The following is a 24,593-nucleotide window of genomic DNA, read 5'->3' as shown; positions in this document are numbered from 1 at the left end:
AACCTGACCTTGTTTTGTAAATAACTTTGACTTGTCCTCTTCTTGAAATGGATGCTCAGAAGTTTTACTTTTGCTCCAAAAATATTCAATTAAACGATTCAACCACTTTAAAAAAGGGAAATTATTTAAAAAAAAAATCATCATTGCGACCGCATGTCGCAGATCAGTCCATCCGTGGATGCGTCAGGCCTTATAGTCCACCTCCCAGTCCATTACTAGGACCTCTGGGAGTCTGACCGCACAGCGCTTTACAACAACCTAAACATTATTCTTTTTCTCAAACGTGGTATAAAATAAGGTCAGCAAAACAATGGAGGAAAAATAAATAATAACTGATGTCTATTATGATTTATCTACCAATGAAACAGAACAAAATGTATTTTCTATAGAAAGAATAAGAACAGACGGTTTGCTCCAAAAAACACACAACAAAGTGACTCAAAAACCACAAACACTACTGTAGAAAATGACGAGCCAACCAGCAGCCTTCACACACTGTACGGTATTTTAACCCCTTTTGGTGTTAGCATCATGTCATGCTTTAGCTTTTGAAAAATAGCAGATCTACAAGCTCGTAGCGCGCCACCGAGTGGCGCGCTACGAGCTTGTAGATCTGCTATTTTTGAAAAATCGAAGAACGACGACTGACATAGAAACATAGCTTTTTCAGAAAACTGTCAGGATGTAGAAGACATTTTTAGAATCTGATCTCAGGTCAGAATGGGTTAAGTTCCATTGCTGAGTTTCTGAGTTACTGCCATCCAGATATTCCACATTTCTGAGACAGATTTCTAATTTACAGCTGTGACGACACAAAGACAACTCCCTGACAATATTGCTGAGACAGTATAGAGTTTAATTGATATTAATTAATGTAATACTTCATTGTACCCATTCTTGACATTATTATTATTATTCATATCATTATTCTTGACAGGGTGTCTCTGCCCTATATATAGCGGTCGATTTATCACCTTTAACCCATTCTGACCTGAGATCAGATTCTAAAAATGTCTTTCTACATCCTGACACTTTTCTGAAAAAGCGATGTTTCTATGTCAGTCGCTCTTCGATTTTTCAAAACAATATCAGACCTACAAGCTCGTAGCGCGCCACTCAGTGGCGCGCTACGAGCTTGTAGATCTGCTATTTTTCAATAGCTAAAGCATAACGTAATGCTAACTCCAAAAGGGGTTCCCGCCCAGAATGGCTTAAGGCGATAAAACCAGAGATGCCGTGCGGAATTGTGAATACAGGAAGGAGGGAGTGCATATAGTGTCTCTGAGAGAGGTGCTGTTTATACTGTATTCTCTAGTCATTATACTGTATTCTCTAGTCATTATACTGTATTCTCTAGTCATTATACTGTATTCTCTAGTCATTATACTGTATTCTCTAGTCATCATACTGTATTCTCTAGTCATCATACTGTATTCTCTAGTCATTATACTGTATTCTCTAGTCATTATACTGTATTCTCTAGTCATTATACTGTATTCTCTAGTCATCATACTGTATTCTCTAGTCATTATACTGTATCCTCTAGTCATTATACTGTATTCTCTAGTCATTATACTGTATTCTCTAGTCATTATACTGTATTCTCTAGTCATTATACTGTATTCTCTAGTCATTATACTGTATTATCTAGTCATTATACTGTATTCTCTAGTCATTATACTGTATTCTCTAGTCATTATACTGTATTCTCTAGTCATTATACTGTATTCTCTAGTCATTATACTGTATTCTCTAGTCATTATACTGTATTCTCTAGTCATTATACTGTATTCTCTAGTCATTATACTGTATCCTCTAGTCATTAACTGAGCCTGTGTGTCACCTTCTGCACGCCACTCTGTCATCACTCATCACAGGAGTTAGGTTCTTTATGCATATATATAGCAACGGGCCTGCATGATTCAATAGCCATTCTTATACGTGTCGAGTGTCGAACCTCATTCCTCATTCCTCCCAAACCCAACCAAAGAAATATAGAATCACATCTTCCTTCCAAGCAGTATAATTACTATGCTTTGTATTCTCCATGCTGGTCCTCAACAGCTGCTAATTACGACCTTATGCATGTTGCGTGATGGGAGTATTCACTGTGTCGGGTGGCAGCATGCATGTGAGCTATAAGCTCCCTCTGTTTACAGCTTGTTCGTGTGTATGCCCACGTGTGTGTGTGTGTGTGTGTGTGTGTGTGTGTGTGTGTGTGTGTGTGTGTGTGTGTGTGTGTGTGTGTGTGTGTGTGTGTGTGTGTGTGTGTGTGTTTGTGTGTGTGTGACAGTGTGTGTGTGTGTGTGTGTGTGTGTGTGTGTGTGTGTGTGTGTGTGTGTGTGTGTGTTACAGTGTGTGTGTGTGTGTGTGTGTGTGTGTGTGTGTGTGTGTGTGTGTGTGTGGCCCTCAGCGTTCCAAATGGACCCTTAGTGGATCTAGAAGTTCACTTTGTTCCCGACTCCAACAGGGCTGAGTCGTCTCTAGTGATCGTGATCAGTTCCTTTGAAATGTTTAAATCCACATTAAAAAGATGGTTGGCCGAAAACATGTCCTAATTTTTATTTTAGTATACTGACTTTTATAGTGTAGAATAGATAAATGGGGAAAAAAAGAATAAGAATAAGGGGAAAAAAAGAAAATAAAGTTTTATTGGTCAGTTTGTTTTTTGCCTCCTGTTTGTGTCTGTATTGTACTGTTTTTGTCTGTATTGTCTGTTAGTGGCTGTTGCTCCCCTTCCCCTTTCCCCAAGAGGACCACAATGGAAACTCTATAACATACGACGAATTAGACCGTTCCTCACCCAGGAATCAGCCCAGCTCCTAATCCAGACAACAGTCTTGTCAAAACTCGACTATTGTAACTCCCTCCTTACTGGCCTACCAGCATGTGCACTTAAGCCTCTCCAGCTGATCCAAAATGCAGCAGCTCGCTTGGTCTTCAACCAGCCAAAATTCTCACATGTCTCCCCCCTGCTCCGCTCCCTCCACTGGCTCCCGGTCGCTGCCCGCACAGAATACAAAACTCTGATGCTGGCATTCAAAGCAACCAAAGGTATGGCTCCCCCATATCTTACAAGTATGATTGAACCCTACAAACCCTCCCGCGCACTCAGATCAGCCAACGCAGGGAAGCTGGAAGTACCCTCACTAAAAACGCCGGGCCAACGCTCCACACGTCCCAAACTCTTCTCCCTTCTGGCTCCAAAACTGTGGAATGCACTTCCCATTGCAGTCAGAACTGCAGCATCACTCCCAATCTTCCGCCGTAGCCTGAAAACCCACCTTTTCAGACTCCATCATGGCCCATAGATAGCACTTACCCTAACCCCTTAGATAGCATTTCTGTTGGCTTAGATAGCATTTGACACAGACTTATAGCATGTTATGTAGACAGCACTATAATTGTATTGTATATAGTTATAGCACGCCATAGTACATATGTATAGCATAGTAGTAAATATGTATAGTTTATATGTATAGTGTATGTATAGTTTCATTATATAGATATTCCACTGTTACTTTCTTAGCTTACGCATGTTTCATGATATTGATAAATGCTTTTATGTGATGTATTCCCATGCTTTTGTTCTTGCTTAAATGTAAGTCGCTCTGGATTAAGAGCGTCTGCTAAATGCCTAAATTGTAAATTGTAAATTGTAAATTGAAACAAGCCTAACGGCTTTCTTGTGACTTTATCCTTTTGAAAATATATTTTTCAATAAAGTATTCAATCAATCAATCAATCAATCAATCAAACATCACAACGTTCCACACTCTGTGGTGTCTCCCGTACGAGGCTCAAGTTCTCTGGAGACGGCAGCCCTCCGTCGTGGTCTAAAACTATAGGTCAAATTCGGCCAAAAAAAAAGAAAGAAAGAAAACAAACTAGTCACACGTTTTTATGGAATAAGTAGTGGCAGCAGCAGGATTCAAAGATGTGGAGGTGTGGATCGCTATAGGCTAATGATTAGACCATTATGCTATAGCGAGCTGGCTGCTGGCAGAATGGTTCTCCTGTATATAGGCTGTATATTAGAAGGTGAAAATGCCCCTCTCTGCGGAACCCTAATACTACTACTAGTGTTTGCTTTTGCGGTACAGGGTTTTAAATCAGGTGTCCCTGAGCAAGACACTTAACCCCTAATTTCCCCTCCCCCCTCTGTGCTCCTCTGTGGGGGCCACTCAGATGAAATGGGTTTTAAAAAACAAGCCCAAATTGATTAAATCAACTAATTACCAGCTGCATTATTATTATCTGTGGGTCTGCTGCTGACGTTATGCCACTTTTTAGCTGCGCTCCGCTGTTATGCTCAAATTAGTGACCCTACAGAATTCTGAGGCAACATGGCTGGAGACGAGGCAGCCAATCAGAACTGCTCGACTAGCCATGCCGTGCAGACGATGGGATGTTATGGGTTGTTGCCAGTGGTGGCAACTGTCGTGACAGAAATAAGCTAAGCGGCCTCCAAAAACCAAACCAGGCAAGCAACTGTGAATGAATCCACGTTAGGCTGGAAATATGCAGGCTTGGCAACCAGTGTTGCCAACTGGTGACAGAGCAGGCTCAGCAGAAAATGATCTCCTGTCGATCTCCTGTCGGGACTTTCACAAGCTAATATTGACCAGCTTGCAGCTGGTAAAAAAAATCGTAGTCGACAGATAACGTTTTGGCTCCTGTCTGTCCCTCCGTCTGTCTGTCTGTCTGTGAACAGCTCGGCCACCGTTGGAGCGCTCAGCGAAACTGTATTTTTTTTTTTATATATATATTTTTTTATCCCACGATTTTGTAACCCATTTTTCACCCCTGTGTCAATCATCTAATGTGATCCTAGGCTCTACACACCCTCCACCAACCTAGTCCCCATATATGGGGGACAAGGGGAGAGCAACGGACTTGAACTCATGCTTCCTTCATGCCTGAGTGTCCAAGTTGCTCCTTTACACCTGACAGGGGGAGTTTCCCTGGTTGGACGAAGCGCGTGGAAGGGACACGTTATTCCAACCAGTTCCTTTCCCCTCCATCAGGCGCCCCGGCTGGCCAGGGGGAGGCAGTATAGAGACCAGGAATACTGCATGTTTTTTGTGAGGGTACCTACCCTAGGGGACACGGGGAGACCATGCAAACTCCACACAGAAAGGCCCTTTCGCCAACACCGCCTTCGGGTATGGGCACTGATGACGCAGAGGAGGAAACACGCCGCCAGCGTCCACAGCGTCCCGACAGGGAATCGAACCCAGGACCTTCTACCTGTGAGGCGACAGCACTACCAACTGTGCCACCGTGCCCCCGGCGAAACTGTCTTTTGATTGGCTCGCTGTTTTATTTTCCTCCTTTTTATTGGTCCCTGCACATGTCAGTGTTGTCAGGGGGCCACGCCTGAAGGGAAAAAGGCCACTATTGTTTTTTACTGATTTATTTTCTTCTTCTACCACTTCTTTTTTGCAGTTCTGGCAGTTCTGTGCTGTCGCTTTCCATGAAATTTGCCGATACGTTAGACTAGAGGCTCATGGGAAACGGTCAAGCACTGAACAGGCACACAGTCATTCGTCACATGACCTCTGACCTTTAGAACTCCCAATTATATGATTGTATGAATCATTATGATCCACTCTATGCACTCCTGGGATCTTAGTATAGCCTGGTTAACCACTCGCTTGAGATCAGCAGCTAGTTTCTAGTCATGGCTGCCAGTTCCCACCTGATGTTGTGTGGGAGTTCAGACTGCTCCAGACGGTACTGAATAACCGCTAGCTTACATAATGTCTTGAGGCTAGGACTGAAGTCTAAGACAAACAGGTCACATGGTCTGTGACTGAAGTCTAAGACATACAGGTCACATGGTGTGTATCGTCCAAAGAGGATGACACGATCTCCCATCATGCAACAGCACATATTACACATCGGATATGGGCCTTTCCCCTTGGACTCAACCTTCTTCCAGGAGAACGTCTCTGGACTGAATTTCCACAGATCATTTAAGTACTTGTCACGGCTGCGACCACCACATATGTACAGCTCTCCATTGTGGGTAAAGGCTGAATGATCCTCTCGTTCTTCTGGAAGAAGCTGTGGAGAAGGTGTGTCCTGCAGCCAGTGGTTGGTCTCTGTGTCAAACACTCTGATGGTGTTGTAGGGCTGATAGTAGTAGTGACTTTCCCCACTACAGCCTCCAAATACAAACATCTTTGTCCCGAGGATGGTAGCAGAGTGACTGTGTGTAGCATGAGGCCGAGTTCCTCTGGTGTTAATCAAAGTCCAGACCATTGTGGTGGTGTCCAACTTGTAGATGTCATTAGTCTCCATATATTGTTGCTTATATCCTCCATAGATAATCATGCCCTTCCCCAAAACACAGGCTGAGTGGTAGTACCTCCCCTCTGGAACGGTCCCAGAAACCTGTGGTTTGAACCATCTGTGGGCGTCAACATCAAATGCATAAAGAACATTGCCGTAAGGATTACCTCCCCAGAGGTAGACGGTGTCTTCAATCAGAACAGCTGTGAGGCCTTGGCGCCTTGAGGGAACCTCAAAGTGACGTTCTCTTCCAGGTGTCACTGCTGGGGTCAACTTCCTCCAGATCAAAGACTTTGTGTTGAAGACGTTCACATCAATCTTCTTCTCGTCGTCAGTCCTAAGGAGTCCTCCAAAAGTGTACACACAGTGTCTCACTGTCACAGCTCTTTGATTGGCTGTCTCTGATCCTCTCAGACGCTCCGCCCAGCGTAACATTACTCACTATGACTTTGACCGATGGTATCCTATTGGTCGAGTCCTGCTGTGTTAAAAGCATGGAATGTTCTCTGTCTTCACTTAAATTGGTTCAGATGCACAAACGTCACGCACAGTTTGGCCAATCCGTGAAGCCGATGATTTGGTTTGACCAATCAAGGATGTCGATGCATGCTGACCTCCTTAATATGGTAAATTGATCACGATAGCAACTAGGGCTATATGTGGTTGCTATGGAATTGGGTATTGTATGACAATTCTTGTGCCTACCGCGTCTTAACGCGGTCAGTCCGTCACACCTCCTGACACGCTCCATATATGGGCCTTCTCCATATATGGAGACCAGAATACTGACCCTAACCCTGGATAGTCATACATGGAGAAGACTGGATCATCACCTAGATGTGCATACATGGACCGGTTCTGACATTCCACATATTGATCCTGCCTCACCCGTCCTTCCTCTTCGATGTCTCCCTTTTGACTGATACCGGTCCATTTAAACTCTAGACGGGCCTGTTGACTGATACCCGTCCATTTAAACTCTAGACGGGCCTGTTGACTGATACCTGTCCATTTAAACTCTAGACGGGCCTGTTGACTGATACCGGTCCATTTAAACTCTGGACAAGCCTGTTGACTGATACCTGTCCACTCAAACTCTAGACGGGCCTGTTGACTGATACCTGTCCATTTAAACTCTAGACGGGCCTGTTGACTGATACCGGTCCATTTAAACTCTAGACGGACCTGTTGACTGATACCTGTCCATTTAAACTCCAGACGGGCCTGTTGACTGATACCTGTCCATGCAAACTCTAGACGGGCCTGTTGACTGATACCTGTCCATTCAAACTCTAGACGGGCCTGTTGACTGATACCTGTCCATTCAAACTCTAGACGGGCCTGTTGACTGATACCTGTCCATTCAAACTCTAGACGGGCCTGTTGACTGATACCTGTCCATTTAAACTCTAGACGGGCCTGTTGACTGATACCTGTCCACTCAAACTCTAGACGGGCCTGTTGACTGATACCTGTCCATTTAAACTCTAGACGGGCCTGTTGACTGATACCTGTCCATTCAAACTCTAGACGGGCCTGTTGACTGATACCTGTCCATTCAAACTCTAGACGGGCCTGTTGACTGATACCTGTCCATTCAAACTCTAGACGGGCCTGTTGACTGATACCGGTCCATTTGTGTTTACATCATACTTGCATAGACGGTGTACAAGTAGTATCCCTACATCTCAAAGCAGCCAGGATGCCAACATTTGGTTCTATTGTGAATCAACACTCTTTTATATAAGGTCTTATTATAGGCAGAAATAGCAAAAGGTTTACTTTTCTGAGGAATATTCACATGTAATCCTGGTCCTGATCACAACCTGACCTTGTTTTGTAAATAACTTTGACTTGTCCTCTTCTTGAAATGGATGCTCAGAAGTTTTACTTTTGCTGCAAAAATATTAAATTAAACGATTCAACCACTTTGAAATAGAAAATATTAGATTATTTTTTATTATTGCGACCGCATGTCGCAGATTTGTACGAAAACCTGCTAAACCGGTCAGTCCATACGTCGATGCGTCACGACACCATATATGGCCGTCGGTCCGTCACGCCTCGTAACACGCCACGCCTCCGTCACACCTCAAGACACGCTCCATATATGGCCAGTATAGAGTTCATTCCATACTGTATATGTTGATCCCCCATGCCAAAGCGCCAGCGCTCGCCCAGCAGTCTGCCGTCGCCCAGGCCTTAGGGCGAGGTTATGAAATACTTAACATGTTGAAATTGTTTTTAATTGAAGAAAAGTTGTGATTTATTTTTGTTTAAATCTTTTGAAATATTATCATTATTATTTGTTACGTATACGAAACGAAACAAAATCTAAATATTTACACGAGACCCATAAGAATGGGACCTGACCCACTGTTTGGGAAACTAACGAATGCTAACTAATTAAACTAATGAATGCTAACTAATTAAACTAATGAATGCTAACTAATTAAACTAATGAATGCTAACTAATTAAACTAATGAATGCTAACTAATTAAACTAATTAATGCTCTCTAATCAAACTAATGAATGCTAACTAATTAAACTAATGAATGCTCTCTAATTAATCTCATCTCCTTAGGGACTGATCGTTATTTATCCACCAGGGGGGGGTGGTGCAGATGTGATTTCATTTTTTTATTTTTCCTCATCCCCCCCCCAGCCTCCAAATATTTTTTTGGGACCCCCCCTCAGGGACTGTAAGAATATATATGACCCCCCCCCCCCCCCCCCCCCCCCCCATCCAAACACCATAGACTATATTTATTTTATATTCACACCAACAGTATAGCAGAATAAAGTAAGCGCTGATCGTTTATTAGGCGGCGGCCGTCTGGGGTTCATTTGGTTCCATATCCGTCATTACATTATGGTCAACACTCAACACTGATGATAGCCTATGCCATTGCATTCTTCCAACTAAAGATTTTAATACAGCACCTACAAGCTCACAACAACACGCTGATGACGCGACACAAATTTGTGAGCTTAGATTGGCAGCAATTTTTGAGGTGAGCCTCGTGCGTAAAGTCATTCTATAGCCAAGCTGCCAAGGCAGTGGGCACCCCTCGCCTCTGTGCCCAAGCCCAGGATGATGAAAATGAATGAATGCTAAATAAATATGTCACGCAGTCGCATACCATAATACTACAGCGTCATACTCCACAGAGAAAAGCACAATTTGCGCAACACCAACGTTCAACTGCCTGCTCGGCTCATTTAGCCAGCCAGGCACCACCGAATAGTGTAACTCTTTCTTTAATCTATTACAACCACATACACAGACAAAAGTACATGGCACCGCGGACAAAACACAAGTAGGCTACTGTGACGCACACACCAACAATCCACCATTGCAATGCGAGTGCGCAAAGATGCACATGACAGCTGCATGCTTATAGATCTACCGTCAAACTGCCTAAACTGACCATGGAGAAGTTCACTGGAGATGTGAGTCAATGGCAAAGCTTTTGGAGTCAATTTGAGACAGCAATAGACAAAAACACGAGTCTCAGTAAGTCTGATAAATTCACATATTTAAAGTGAGTATTCTTAAGTTGCAGAGCGGCTATGTAGTTGCGGGATTGGCTTTATCAGACCAGAATTATGACAATGCCATTAAAATGCTAGGCAGGCTGCATGTCGCGCGTAATTGTAGAACGCAGGGCATTCACTCTGAAGAGCAGACACCACAAAAAAGTTTGCAATCAAACAGCCAGTCAATATACAGCGCATGATAGACGCGCCGACCACGGCAACGACAGACAGGCTGACCACAGTGTTACAGATGCAGTTAGTAGTGTAGCAAGCAACTCTGACAATAGTATTACTGCAGACAGCTACCATTAAGGATAGATGCACCAACGCAAAGCCAAGTAGCCAGGTGCCTATTAGATGGGGGTAGCACCCACAGTTTCACTAAAGAGGATATTTCCAGAGCTGGGTTTCACCGAGACACCTCACACCACCGCAACCTCAACAGCGGTGCTGTCAACCTGCTGCTCCTCTCCTTCCTCCTCTCTGACCGACAACACTAGCTCTTGGCTCTTGCTGCTGGCCCACAATTCAAACATTGCGGTTCATAGCTTGAAACATTTTTCACTTTTTCTACTGGAAATGTTATGAACGCAGAATCAATCTGTCCCGCGCTGTTTTGAAGTTACTTGCTACAAGTCAGACGGGGCAAACTACATCAGCGGACCGGGGGAGGGACCTTTGGTGGTAGAACAGATCTACAAGCTGACAACGTGTCACCAAGCAACACGTTGTTAGCTTGTAGATCTGTTCTATTTGTATGCGCAGTTGCGCACACATGGAAGATACCAAGTACACTCGCCACACAGGGTAAACTTTATATAGATAGATATGAGTGAAAGTGAAACACTATGAAAAACAAAATAATCAAAACATTTTTTAAATACAAAATTAAACAAAATAAAGTTGTACAACCTCCCCCAAGCCAAAATAAAAATAAACATATCCCCCCCTCAGGCTCAAAAAATAGTTTAATGACCCCCCCCTTTTTTGCACCATACCAACCTTTGATGAATAACAATCAGTCCCTTATTGAGTAAAGCCTTGTATTTGTATTGTATTGTTCCAGTTTGACCTGATGTCCAATATAGCTGCGCACGCACTCACGCATGCACGCACGCACGGAAGCACGGAAGCATGCACGCAAGCAAAAATGCATGCACGCACGCACGCACGCATGCACGCACGCACTGGAGCAATTACTCCAGTACTTTAACTCAAGTACAGGTTTGACGGAGCAACGTTCACGTTGTTATTGAGTAATATTTGATCAGGAGTATTTATATTCTACACTTTGAGTCAAGTACTACAGGGTAGAGTACTTGCCCACGCACGCACGCACGGGTCTTGTTTTTATGGTCCCACCTCAGGACCCAGCTCAAGAGCTTGTAGATCTGCTATTTTTCAATAGCTGAAGCATAACACGATGCTAAAACCAAAAGGGGTTCCCGCCCAGAATGGCTTAAGGCGATAAAACCAGAGATGCCGTGCGGAATTGCGAATACAGGAAGGAGGGAGTGCATATATAGTGTCTCTGAGAGAGGTGCTGTTTATACTGTATTCTCTAGTCATTATACTGTATCCTCTAGTCATTATACTGTATTCTCTAGTCATTATACTGTATTCTCTAGTCATTATACTGTATTCTCTAGTCATTATACTGTATTCTCTAGTCATTATACTGTATTCTCTAGTCATTATATTGTATTCTCTAGTCATTATACTGTATTCTCTAGTCATTATACTGTATTCTCTAGTCATTATACTGTATTCTCTAGTCATTATACTGTATTCTCTAGTCATTATACTGTATTCTCTAGTCATTATACTGTATTCTCTAGTCATTATACTGTATTCTCTAGTCATTATATTGTATTCTCTAGTCATTATACTGTATTCTCTAGTCATTATACTGTATTCTCTAGTCATTATACTGTATTCTCTAGTCATTATACTGTATTCTCTAGTCATTATACTGTATTCTCTAGTCATTATACTGTATTCTCTAGTCATTATACTGTATTCTCTAGTCATTATACTGTATTCTCTAGTCATTATACTGTATTCTCTAGTCATTATACTGTATTCTCTAGTCATTATACTGTATTCTCTAGTCATTATACTGTATTCTCTAGTCATTATACTGTATTCTCTAGTCATTATATTGTATTCTCTAGTCATTATACTGTATTCTCTAGTCATTATACTGTATTCTCTAGTCATTATACTGTATTCTCTAGTCATTATACTGTATTCTCTAGTCATTATACTGTATTCTCTAGTCATTATACTGTATTCTCTAGTCATTATACTGTATTCTCTAGTCATTATACTATATTCTCTAGTCATTATACTGTATTCTCTAGTCATTATACTGTATTCTCTAGTCATTATACTGTATTCTCTAGTCATTATATTGTATTCTCTAGTCATTATACTGTATTCTCTAGTCATTATACTGTATTCTCTAGTCATTATACTGTATTCTCTAGTCATTATACTGTATTCTCTAGTCATTATACTGTATTCTCTAGTCATTATACTGTATTCTCTAGTCATTATACTGTATTCTCTAGTCATTATACTGTATTCTCTAGTCATTATACTGTATTCTCTAGTCATTATACTGTATTCTCTAGTCATTATATTGTATTCTCTAGTCATTATACTGTATTCTCTAGTCATTATACTGTATTCTCTAGTCATTATACTGTATTCTCTAGTCATTATACTGTATTCTCTAGTCATTATACTGTATTCTCTAGTCATTATACTGTATTCTCTAGTCATTATACTGTATTCTCTAGTCATTATACTGTATTCTCTAGTCATTATACTGTATTCTCTAGTCATTATACTGTATTCTCTAGTCATTATACCGTATTCTCTAGTCATTATACCGTATTCTCTAGTCATTATACTGTATTCTCTAGTCATTATACTGTATTCTCTAGTCATTATACTGTATTCTCTAGTCATTATACTGTATTCTCTAGTCATTATACTGTATTCTCTAGTCATTATACCGTATTCTCTAGTCATTATACTGTATTCTCTAGTCATTATACTGTATTCTCTAGTCATTATACTGTATTCTCTAGTCATTATACTGTATTCTCTAGTCATTATACTGTATTCTCTAGTCATTATACTGTATTCTCTAGTCATTATACTGTATTCTCTAGTCATTATACTGTATTCTCTAGTCATTATCCTGTATTCTCTAGTCATTATACTGTATTCTCTAGTCATTATACTGTATTCTCTAGTCATTATACTGTATTCTCTAGTCATTATACTGTATTCTCTAGTCATTATACTGTATTCTCTAGTCATTATACTGTATTCTCTAGTCATTATACTGTATTCTCTAGTCATTATACTGTATTCTCTAGTCATTATACTGTATTCTCTAGTCATTATACTGTATTATCTAGTCATTATACTGTATTCTCTAGTCATTATACTGTATTCTCTAGTCATTATACTGTATTCTCTAGTCATTACTCTAGTCATTATACTGTATTCTCTAGTCATTATACTGTATTCTCTAGTCATTATACTGTATTCTCTAGTCATTATACTGTATTCTCTAGTCATTAACTGAGCCTGTGTGTCACCTTCTGCACACCACTCTGTCATCACTCATCACAGGAGTTAGTTTCTATATATACAGCAACAGGCCTGCATGATTCAATATCCATTCTTATACGTGTCGAGTGTCGAACCTCATTCCTCATTCCTCCCAAACGCAACCAAAGAAATATAGAATCACATCTTCATTCCATGCAGTATAATTACTATGCTTTGTATTCTCCATGCTGGTCCTCAACAACTGCTAATTACGACCTTATGCGTGTTGCGTGATGGGATTATTCACTGCGTCGGGTGGCAGCATGCATGTGAGCTATAAGCTCCCTCTGTTTACAGCTTGTTCGTGTGTGTGCGCACGTGTGTGTGTGTGTGTGTGTGTGTGTGTGTGTGTGTGTGTGTGTGTGTGTGTGTGTGTGTGTGTGTGTGTGTGTGGCCCTCAGCGTTCCAAATGGACCCTTAGTAGATCTAGAAGTTCACTTTGTTCCTGACTCCAACGGGGCTGAGTCGTCTCTAGTGATGGTGATCAGTTCCTTTGAAATGTTTAAATCCACATTAAAAAGATGGTTGGCCGAAAACATGTCCTAATTTTTATTTTAGTATACTGACTTTTATAGTGTAGAATAGATAAATGGCACAAATGGGGAAAAAAAGAAAATAAATCCAGTTTTATTGGTCAGTTTTTATGAATTTTGTCCTGTTTTTGTGTTTTTGTTTTATGTTTGTTTTTTGCCTCCTGTTTTTGTCTGTATTGTCTGTTATTGTCTGTTGCTCCCCTTCCCCTTTGTTGTCTGTATTGTCTGTTATTGTCTGTTGCTCCTCTTCCCCTTTCCCCAAGAGGACCACAATGGAAACAAGCCTAACGGCTTTCTTGTGACTTTATCCTTTTGAAAATATATTTTTCAATAAAGTATTCAATCAATCAATCAATCAATCAATCAAACAAACATCGCAACGTTCCACACTCTGTGGTCTCTCCCGTGGCTCAAGTTCTCTGGAGACGGCAGCCCTCCGTCGTGGTCTAAAACTATAGGTCCAAGTCGGCCCAAAAAAAAAAAAAAAATTAAACAAGCCCACATTGATTAAATCAATGAATTACCAACTGCATTATTATTATCTGTGGGTCTGCTGCTGACGTTATGCCACTTTTTAGCTGCGCTCCGCTGCTCAAATTAGTGACCCTAAAGAATTCTGAGGCAACATGGCTGGAGACGAGGCAGCCAATCAGAACTGCTCGACTAGCCATGCCGTGCAGACGATGGGATGTTATGGGTTGTTGCCAGTGGTGGCAACTGTCGTGACAGAAATAAGCTAAGCAGCCTCCAAAAACCAAACCAGGCGAGCAACTGTGAATGAATCCACGTTAGGCTGGAGATATGCAGGCTTGGCAACCAGTGTTGCCAACTGGTGACAGAGCAGGCTCAGCAGAAAATGATCTCCTGTCGGGAATTTCACAAGCTAATATTGACCAGCTTGCAGCTGGTAAAAGAAATCGTAGTCGACAGATAACGTTTTGGCTCCTGTCTGTCCCTCCGTCTATCTGTGGTCCTGGTTGGACGTAGCGCGTGGAAGGAACACGTTATTCCAACCAGTTCCTTTCCCCTCCATCAGGCGCCCCGGCTGGCCAGGAGGAGTTTAGTGACCAGGATTACTGCATGTTTTTTGTGAGGGTACCTCACAACCCTATTTTGTGAGGGTACCTCACAAAAAACCCAGGGGAGAACATGCAAACTCCGGACAGAAAGGCCCTTTCTCCAACCGAAATAGGTTTAAAAAAAAAAATCGTAGTCGACAGATAACGTTTTGGCTCCTGTCTGTCCCTCCGTCTGTCTGTCTGTCTGTGAACAGCTCGGCCAACCGTTGGACGGCTCAGCGAAACTGTCTTTTGATTGGCTTGCTGTTTTTATTTTCCTCCTTTTTATTGGTCCCACATGTCAGTGTTGTTAGGGGGCCACGCCCGAAAGGAAAAGGCCACTATTGTTTTTTTTACTGATTTATTATCTTCTTCTATACCACTTCTTTTTTGCAGTTCTGGCAGTTCTGTGCTGTCGCTTTCCATGAAATTCTGCTGCCAGTTCCCATTTGATGTTGTGTGGGAGTCCAGACTGCTCCAGACCGTACTGAATAACCGCTAGCTTACATAATGTCTTGAGGCTCGGACTGAAGTCTAAGACATACAGGTCACATGGTGTGTATCCTCCAAAGAGGATGACGCGATCTCCCACCATGCAACAGCACATCCTATTCAACCTATGTGGGCGGTTCCCCTTGGGCTCAACCTTCTTCCAGGAGAAGGTCTCTGTACTGAATTTCCACAGATCATTGAAGTACTTGTTACCGCGGCGACCACCACATATGTACAGCTCTCCGTTGTAGGTAAAGGCTGAATGATCCTCTCGTTCTTCTGGACAAAGCTGTGTAGAAGAAGGTGTGTCCAGCCAGTGGTTGGTCTCTGTGTCAAACACTGTGATGGTGTTGTAGCACTGATAGTACTTACTCCAACAGCCTCCAAATACAAACATCTTTGTGCCGATGATGGTAGCAGAGTGACGTAATGAAGCAGGAGGTGAAGTTCCTCTGGTGTTAATCAAAGTCCAGACCATTGTGCTGGTGTCCAACTTGTACATGTCATTAGTGTATCTAGTCTGGGTTAATCCTCCATGACTATACATGGCCTTCCCCAAAACACAGGCTGAGTGGTCGTACCTCCCCTCTGGAAGGGTCCCAGAAACCTGTGGTTTGAACCATCTGTGGGCGTCGACATCAAATGCATAAAGAACATTGTCATAAGGATAACCTCCCCAGAGGTAGACGGTGTCTTCAATCAGAACAGCTGTGTGGCCGTGGCGCCTTGAGGGAACCTCCTCAAGGTGACGTTTTCTTCCAGGTGTCACTGCTGGGGTCAACTTCCTCCAGATCAAAGACTTTGTGTTGAAGACGTTCACATCAATCTTCTTCTCGTCGACGCGGGGGTCTCGTCCGAAGGAGTACACACAGTGTCTCACTGTCACCGCTCTTTGTTTGGCTGTTTCTGGTCCTCTCAGACGCTCCGCCCAGCGTAACATTACTCAGTATAGAATAAGTCTTATTGACAGATGGTATCCTATTGGTTAGTCCTGCTGTGTAAAAGCATGGAAAGTTCTCTGTCTTCACTTATATTGTTTCAGAATCTGCACAAATGTCACGCACGGTTTGGCCAATCCGTGGATCCGATGGTTTGGTTTGACCCAATCAAGGATGTCGATGCGTGCTGACATCCCTAATATGGTAAATTGATCACGATAGAAACTAGGGCTATATATGAAAACCACCAAAAAATAATAATAATTGTATTTTGATCTATTGTGAAGTTTCATTAGTGCCGACTTGTGGTTGAAAATACTGGCACTGGTCACATATATGGAGACCAGAACACTGACCCTAACCCTGGATAGCCATACATGGAGAAGACTGGATCATCACCTGGATCTGCATATATGGACCGGTTCTGACATTCCACATATCGATCCTTCCCCACCTGTCCTTCCTCTTCGATGTCTCCCTTTTGACTGATACCGGTCCATTTAAACTCTAGACGGGCCTGTTGACTGATACCTGTCCATTTAAACTCTAGACAGGCCTGTTGACTGATACCTGTCTATTCAAACTCTAGACGGGCCTGTTGACTGATACCTGTCCATTCAAACTCTAGACGGGCCTGTTGACTGATACCTGTCCATTCAAACTCTAGACGGGCCTGTTGACTGATACCTGTCCATTCAAACTCTAGACGGGCCTGTTGACTGATACCTGTCCATTTAAACTCTAGACGGGCCTGTTGACTGATACCGGTCCATTTGTGTTTACATCATACTTGCATAGACGGTGTACAAGTAGTATCCCTACATCTCAAAGCAGCCAGGATGCCAACATTTGGTTCTATTGTGAATCAACACTCTTTTATATAAGGTCTTATTATAGGCGGAAATAGCAAAAGGTTTACTTTTCTGAGGAATATTCACACGTAATCCTGGTCCTGATCACAACCTGACCTTGTTTTGTAAATAACTTTGACTTGTCCTCTTCTTGAAATGGATGCTCAGAAGTTTTACTTTTGCTGCAAAAAATATTCAATTAAACGATTCAACCACTTTGAAATTGAAATTATTAGATTTTTTTTTTATCATTGCGACTGCATGTCGCAGATTAGTATGAAAACCTGCTAAACCGGTCAGTCCATCATCCGTCCATCCGTCACGACACCATATATGGCCGTCGGTCCGTCACGCCTCGTGACACGTCACGCCTCCTACCTGATAGTTTTGAGATCGGCTATTTTTTGCTATGACAGTAATATGCACTGTGGCCCCTCTGGAGTGAGTGTGGAACTATAGTGGCCCTCTCCATCATCAAAGTTGCCCACCCCTAATAATGTAGGCCTATACATTATTTTGAGTATCTGTATTTTAGTTGAATATTTCACTTTCTGGATACTTATGACTTTCACCCCAAAGACATACTGTAATTACCTTTGATGCGATGCTCTGTGACCTTGTAGACGTGCTATTTCCACTAGTATTATTGATATATTTCGGGACATTTCTGCTAAATCTTTGGATACTTGAGTATTTTTTAAAGCAAGAACTCCAGTACTTTAACTCAAGTATACAGGTTTGACGGAGCACCGTTCACGTTGTTATTGAGTAATATTTGAGCAGGAGTATCTATTACACTTTGAGTCAAGTACTACAGGGTAGAGTACTTGTCCACGCACGCACACACGCAAGTACGCACACATGCACACATGCACGCACGGGTCTTGTTTTTTATGGTCCCACCTCAGGGAACAGGAGCGGTATAATGAGGCAATAATGATCATAATTAGTAGGAGGACCCTGAGCCACTCTACCAGAGCCAGCCATCATTTAAACACCACGCTGACCTTTACATGACCTCCACGGGGGGGGAAACAGCAGAGCCACAGCGTGAACATCGTCCGCTAGGCGGAGGTTCTTCAACCTTCTCAGTGGCGTGCACAGATAGACACTAGGGGGTGCTATAGAGCATTATTTATGCCCCAACATCTATACATCTCACACTATTAAGGCAACCGGGCCGGTTCCACGCGCTGCACAAGGTGCCCTTTTTTTCCACTTGAGCACCGCCTGCCCCTCTAAATGTCTGTCTGTGCACGCCTCTGAACCTTCTCATGTCAAGGACAGACCATTTGGTTGTGGACCGCGATCTGAAAATGGGCTCAGCGGTCCAGGCACCTTGGCTGCAGGTAATCCAGTCTGGCAGGCAGTGTGCCATGGGTTCGACTCCCGATCCCGACGGCCTTTACTGCATGTCACCCCTCCCCCCCCCCAATCATCTCTCTCCCCATTCCCTGTCAGCGGCGTCAGCCTATACTGTCTGTCCCTCCATAAAAAAAATATAAAAATGAAGGCGAAAGCCACAAAAAAGAAGCTATTATTTTAAGTTATACAGCCCCCCTGCTCCCTCCCCACTCTGCAGCCTGAGTCTGGCCAGCCTGATGCAGCGGAAATGCCAGACAGTTCCAAAGGTGTCAGGCAGTAATTCTCCTCCTTGTTTAAAGCCTCGTAGATCCCAGAGAGAGAGAGAGAGAGAGAGAGAGAGAGAGAGAGAGAGAGACAGAATGAACAATAATTATATAATAATGTGCTATCAGCTTCTCTACGGTGGCATCCCAGGCACACACACACACACGTGTGCACACACACACACACACACACACACACACACACACACACACACACACACACACACACACACACACACACACACACACACACACACACTTTTATGACCTAAATTATGCGCCACCAGCGCGGTTTAAGCACATAGCGTCATAATTCATCTCTTTTATGAACACAATCAATGTCACGATTCACGCCGTAATGGATTCACCCTCACGGCGATCATGTGACATCATTATGACAACAGCATCCTTCTCCCACCCAATCACATCGCGTTTGGCCGCAAATAACTTAGTCTGTGAGTGTCTCTGGGTCTGGTTCATCCTATGTGTGTGTGTGTGTGTGTGTGTGTGTGTGTGTGTGTGTGTGTGTGTGTGTGTGTGTGTGTGTGTGTGTGTGTGTGTGTGTGTGTGTGTGTGTGTGTGTGTGTGTGTGTACATGTGTACGGGTGTGTGTCAATTTAACAAAGGTGCAGACGATCAGAAATCAGCAGACAGTGAGCGACCTTTGCGCTACGCTCCCTGGAAATAAAAACGTCTGTGTTTCCGAGGCTATACAATATGAATACTGAGCTGAGCACTGACAGACTACAATCTACAAGTTATATATAATATGAATACTGAGCTGAGCACTGACAGACTACAATCTACAAGTTATAGGCAGACACATTCAGCAGACACTCTTAATACAATTCCTGCCTATACTTTCGGTCCAGGGCTTGTCCCAGTTGGTTTGACCCCACTCTCAATGGAAGTCTATGTAGGAGAGCCTCCATTGGACTGAAGCCCCATGAAGTGACCAATAGTAGTCTATGTAGGAGAGCCTCCATTGGGACTGAAGCCCCATGAAGTGACCAATATAAGTCTATGTAGGAGAGCCTCCATTGGACTGAAGCCCCATGAAGTGACCAATAGGAGTCTATGTAGGAGAGCCTCCATTGGACTGAAGCCCCATGAAGTGACCAATAGAAGTCTATGTAGGAGAGCCTCCATTGGACTGAAGCCCCATGAAGTGACCAATAGGAGTCTATGTAGGAGAGCCTCCATTGGACTGAAGCCCCATGAAGTGACCAATAGAAGTCTATGTAGGAGAGCCTCCATTGGACTGAAGACAATAGAAGTCTATGTAGGAGAGCCTCCATTGGACTGAAAGCCCCATGAAGTGACCAATAGAAGTCTATGTAGGAGAGCCTCCATTGGACTGAAGCCCCATGAAGTGACCAATAGAAGTCTATGTAGGAGAGCCTCCATTGGACTGAAGCCCCATGTGAAGTCAACGCAGTTTGCGTAACTGTCTATATATCTAAGGTTCTGGTCGGTACCATAACTCTGTCTACTATCTAAGGTTCTGGTGGGTGCCGTACCTCATGCCTCTGGTGGAGCGGTTCTGTAGGTTCTGCAGAAGCTGCGGCAGGCCCAGCATGGCCTCAAACAGCACGGCCGTAGAGCCCAGCGCCTCCACGAACAGCGCCGAGTCCAGCAGCAGCATGGTGAGCAGTGCCGCGGCCACCGTGAAGCCCAGGCAGAACAGAACGTAGTCCTCGAAGGCCGTCCACTTCCAGAAGTACCGAGGGTCCAGTTCTGTGGAGGGACGACAAGGAACCATGGAGATTATTATTACTGATTACTGATTATTGATTTTTTTCAAAAATAGCAGAACTACAAGCTCGTAGATCTGCTATTATATCTGCTAAAGCATAACATAATGCTAACACCAAAAGGGGTTCCCGCGCAGAATGGATTAAAGCCTGTAGGGTGTGGTTTAGCCGGGTTTTCGCCCTGGAAGGCCCTAGGGAAATCTGGCACACTCTTGAACATAGTTATACTGTGAGAGAGAGAGAGAGAGAGAGAGAGAGAGACATGGCAGAAATTAACGTGTTCACAATAACGTTCATCAATCAGAAATACAGTACGTTCAGTTCATTCAACTCTTCATGATGACTGAGTGCCAAGGAGGGATGCAATCGGTCACGTTTTTTAAGTTTTTGGTATTATCCGACCTATAGTGATCAAAGCCCAATCTCAGGGTGAACACTCTGACCACAAGGACACTGGGATGGTATAGCCTGGGGGGGTCCACCTATGCTTTCTATGGCATAGGCAGATCCCGGCAGAATCCGCTGGGAGAATCTAGACACAGCTGCGCGACGTGAGACTAATTCATTGGAGCGACAGAGAGAGAGAGGAGTGTGTGTGTGTGTGTGTGTGTGTGTTAGGGCATTCATCAAAAAATCGATTTATCGATTTATCGATAAATTATCACGAGTCGACTCGCAGCAGCGCGAGTCGAAAGTTGAGCTTTTTTTTTTTTTTTTTTCCTTTTTTCATTGCATTCAGAACGCGCCCTTAATTAAAAACCAAATGCAGCTGTGTAGGCTATGTGGCTCTCAGCGCGCGGTGTCCCACTATTGAGACTGGCTGAAGTCTGTTTGAACTGCGCTGTGTCAGAGAAGTAACAGATAGAAGCACGCAAACGTTACCCCCAAACGATATCCCCCTCATCACCTCCGTGCTGGAAATATAACGTCTGTGTTCCCGAGGCTACATTCATGCTGACGCAATGACTGTCTGTTTCTGGCTAAGCTTTACACGCAGGGCACATGAACCTCTCCGTCTCCGGAAAATCAGAAAATGAGTAACAAACTAACATGAGAACGTTATCGAGTTGTGGAGGAGGAGGAGGAGGAGGAGGAGAATAATAATGTTATATCTCTTATTGTGTTCTCGGTGCTGCTGCTGCGCTGTGTGCCAATACCACTACTTTACCTGGATAACATCATCTTTTCATTTTGACATGATTCACATGAAATAATAATCCTGTACCGGAACCGCGTGTAGCGTTTGGTTTCATTAACGCGATCGTCACAAAATAGCCTACAGCTGCTGCTGCTTAAGATACAAAGATTGGACATTTTTAAACGACGCAAAACTTAGAATTCCCCTCTTGCGTACCAGTGCCACGTGTCCCGCGGACCGGCACCGGTGTTTGGGAACCTCTGATATAGATGATACATGCACTGTGACTGTGTCATATTGGAGAGGCCACTGAATGCGCAGTGCTTTGTTTGACATGCTCCGTATTTGAGCGCGCGGCAGCTCCACCCGCCCCTGTTAAATCCCCCCCGCGCGTCCCCCCCCCGCCGCCAGAAACGATAAATCGATACGACTTCAACTTTACTGTCTGACAAGTCGACTGGGAAAAATCTCAAGTCGTTAATGCCCTAGTGTGTGTGTGTGTGTGTGTGTGTGTATGGGTGGTAAATGGTAAATGGTGCATTTATATAGCGCCTTTATCCAAGGCGCTTTACAGAGATTGTGCATTACATTCACCCATTCACACACACATTCATACAACGATGGCAGCGGAGACCATGCAAGGCACCAACTAGCACATCAGGAGCAATTAGGGGTTCAGTGTCTTGCTCAAGGACACTTCGTCAGTAACTCTGGGGGAGCCCGGGTTCGAACTGGCAACCTTACGGTTACCATCCAGGCACTCTACCCCTGAGCCACCGCCGCCACCGTGTGCATGTGTGCGTCAATTTAACAAAGGTGCAGACGATCAGAAATCTGCAGAGAGCGATCGACGCTTGCTCTACTACTCTATGCCGAATTGAAGTGGACTCTGCAGGTGAAATAAAAACGTCTGGGTTTCCGAGGCCATACTGGGATGGTGACATGAGTTATAGTCAGGGCTTAAAGCCAAAAACAATCCCAAGACTGAAAATGTGTTTTTGCAAATCTGCACTGAGCTCATTAAATGACCCCTATGAGATCCTCAGGACTGGAAACAGTCGCCAGGACGGAGAACTTTAAGCCCTGGTTATAGTCAAGATGGTGACATGAGTTATACTTATAGTCAAGATGGTGACATGAGTTATAGTCAAGATGGTGACATGAGTTATAGTCAGGTCAAATAAATAAATCACAGATGTCAAAAGGCATCACTTTTACACTTGACACTTGGCTCCAACGTGGTTCTGGGACACTATACACAAACTCACACGCACATACACATGACATGCATACATACACACACACATACCTGTACACAGACGGTTAGCCTCTGTGTGTTTGTGCGTGCGTGTGTGCGCGTGTGCGTGCGTGCGTGCGGTGATAGATGGCAGGGATGGGAGAGAGAGAGAGAGACACAGAGACGGACACAAAGAGCGACAAAGAGAGACACACAGAGAGCGTTTCATTATAAAATGCATTGAATTGGTGCAAAGCACAGCACTGTTAGATCAATAACAGAGCATGTACGCATTAGTGACCAGGACACAAAGGGGAACGCATGGAGGAAGCCAAGGTGATTTACATTTACATGACTTCAGTACAGCCATGACGGCAGGCAGACCCCCCCCAGGCCCACCAACATCACCTGATACAACCCCCCCCAAGGCCCACCACCATCACCTCACCTGATACAACCCCCCCCCCCCCAAGGCCCACCACCATATCACCTGATACAACCCCCTGCTTAACGCATTTTGGCCGGGAACCCCCTTTTGTTGCATGTTTTAAGCATTGTGTTTTATGCTTTTAGCTGTTGAAAAATAGCAGATCTACACAAGAAATCGTGACAATGTGGCGCAAATCTTTGAATATATATTCTTTCAGAGTGAACGTTTTAAACTCAAATCTTTGATTCTGGGCCCTGGAACAACATATTTTAAGATGGGGGTCGGCGGCTAATTATATATATTTTTTTTCCAGAAAACTGATTTAGAAGGCATTTGGAGAATCGTCCTCAGGTCTAAATGAGTTAAACATTAAGCAGGGTTGTACAAGCTGTACATTCATTACAAGCTCTTTTCTCTTTTTTTTAACTTAATTTACATTTAAATTACAAAAATACACTGACATGTTGAAAATAAGGACGCCAGGTTGAATGTGCCTGCCTGTGTATAATATATTTATGGGCCTATGTATGGAACGCACTCTGATTCACTGTGTTGGCCACTGGAAGCTGCACCCAACCATAGAAATGATACATCTCTAGCCTTTTGTCTCTGCATAAGTGCGTGCGTACGTGTGTACGGCTGTAATGCACGTAACTCGAGAACCGTTTGACCCACCGACTTCACATTCGACACACGCGTTCCACACCCCCACAGGGAGTGCAGTGCCAGGTATCGAGTCGGTCGGACCCACGGTTCTCCAGAACCACCACAAAAGGCTCTGCATGGTCATGGGCTCTGCCAGTCAGTGGGCCTAATGAGGCCAACTCCTTTCACCTGTGCAATTTCCAGCCTCTGCCTTCCAGCCAATTGAGGCTCAACCAATCAGGCTCTGCCAGTGGGCCGAATTGATTGCTAAAGTACACTTTTCAGTTTGCAGTCTCACACACGCACACGCACACACACACACACACACACACGCACACACACACACACACACACACACACACAGGCACATACACAGATCTCCATGTGGGACACCAGCTGACAGTTGAAACGAATATCATTA

At 43.6% G+C, this 24,593-nt stretch overlaps 1 protein-coding gene across 3 annotated transcripts in view; it reads right to left on the bottom strand.

Moving 5' to 3' along the window:
- Window positions 1–24,593, bottom strand: part of LOC310857566 (solute carrier family 66 member 2) — a 200,028-nt gene that overhangs the window by 88,816 nt on the left and 86,619 nt on the right. For all 3 annotated transcript variants that reach the window (XR_014569148.1, XR_014569149.1, XM_083763283.1), the window contains exon 4: window positions 20,489–20,705. Coding sequence is in view for 1 of the 3 variants with exons in the window: in XM_083763283.1 (XP_083619409.1) it covers window positions 20,489–20,705 (217 nt within the window). In the remaining 2 variants the exon portion in view is untranslated. The remainder of the gene's footprint in view (window positions 1–20,488; window positions 20,706–24,593) is intronic.

This window comes from Protomyctophum parallelum (genome assembly GCF_964188405.1).
Source record: "Protomyctophum parallelum genome assembly, chromosome: 4".
Classification (NCBI taxonomy): Eukaryota; Metazoa; Chordata; class Actinopteri; order Myctophiformes; family Myctophidae; genus Protomyctophum; species Protomyctophum parallelum.
The sequence above is the reverse complement of the archived record's forward strand: the minus strand, read 5'-3'. Positions and strand labels throughout refer to the sequence as shown.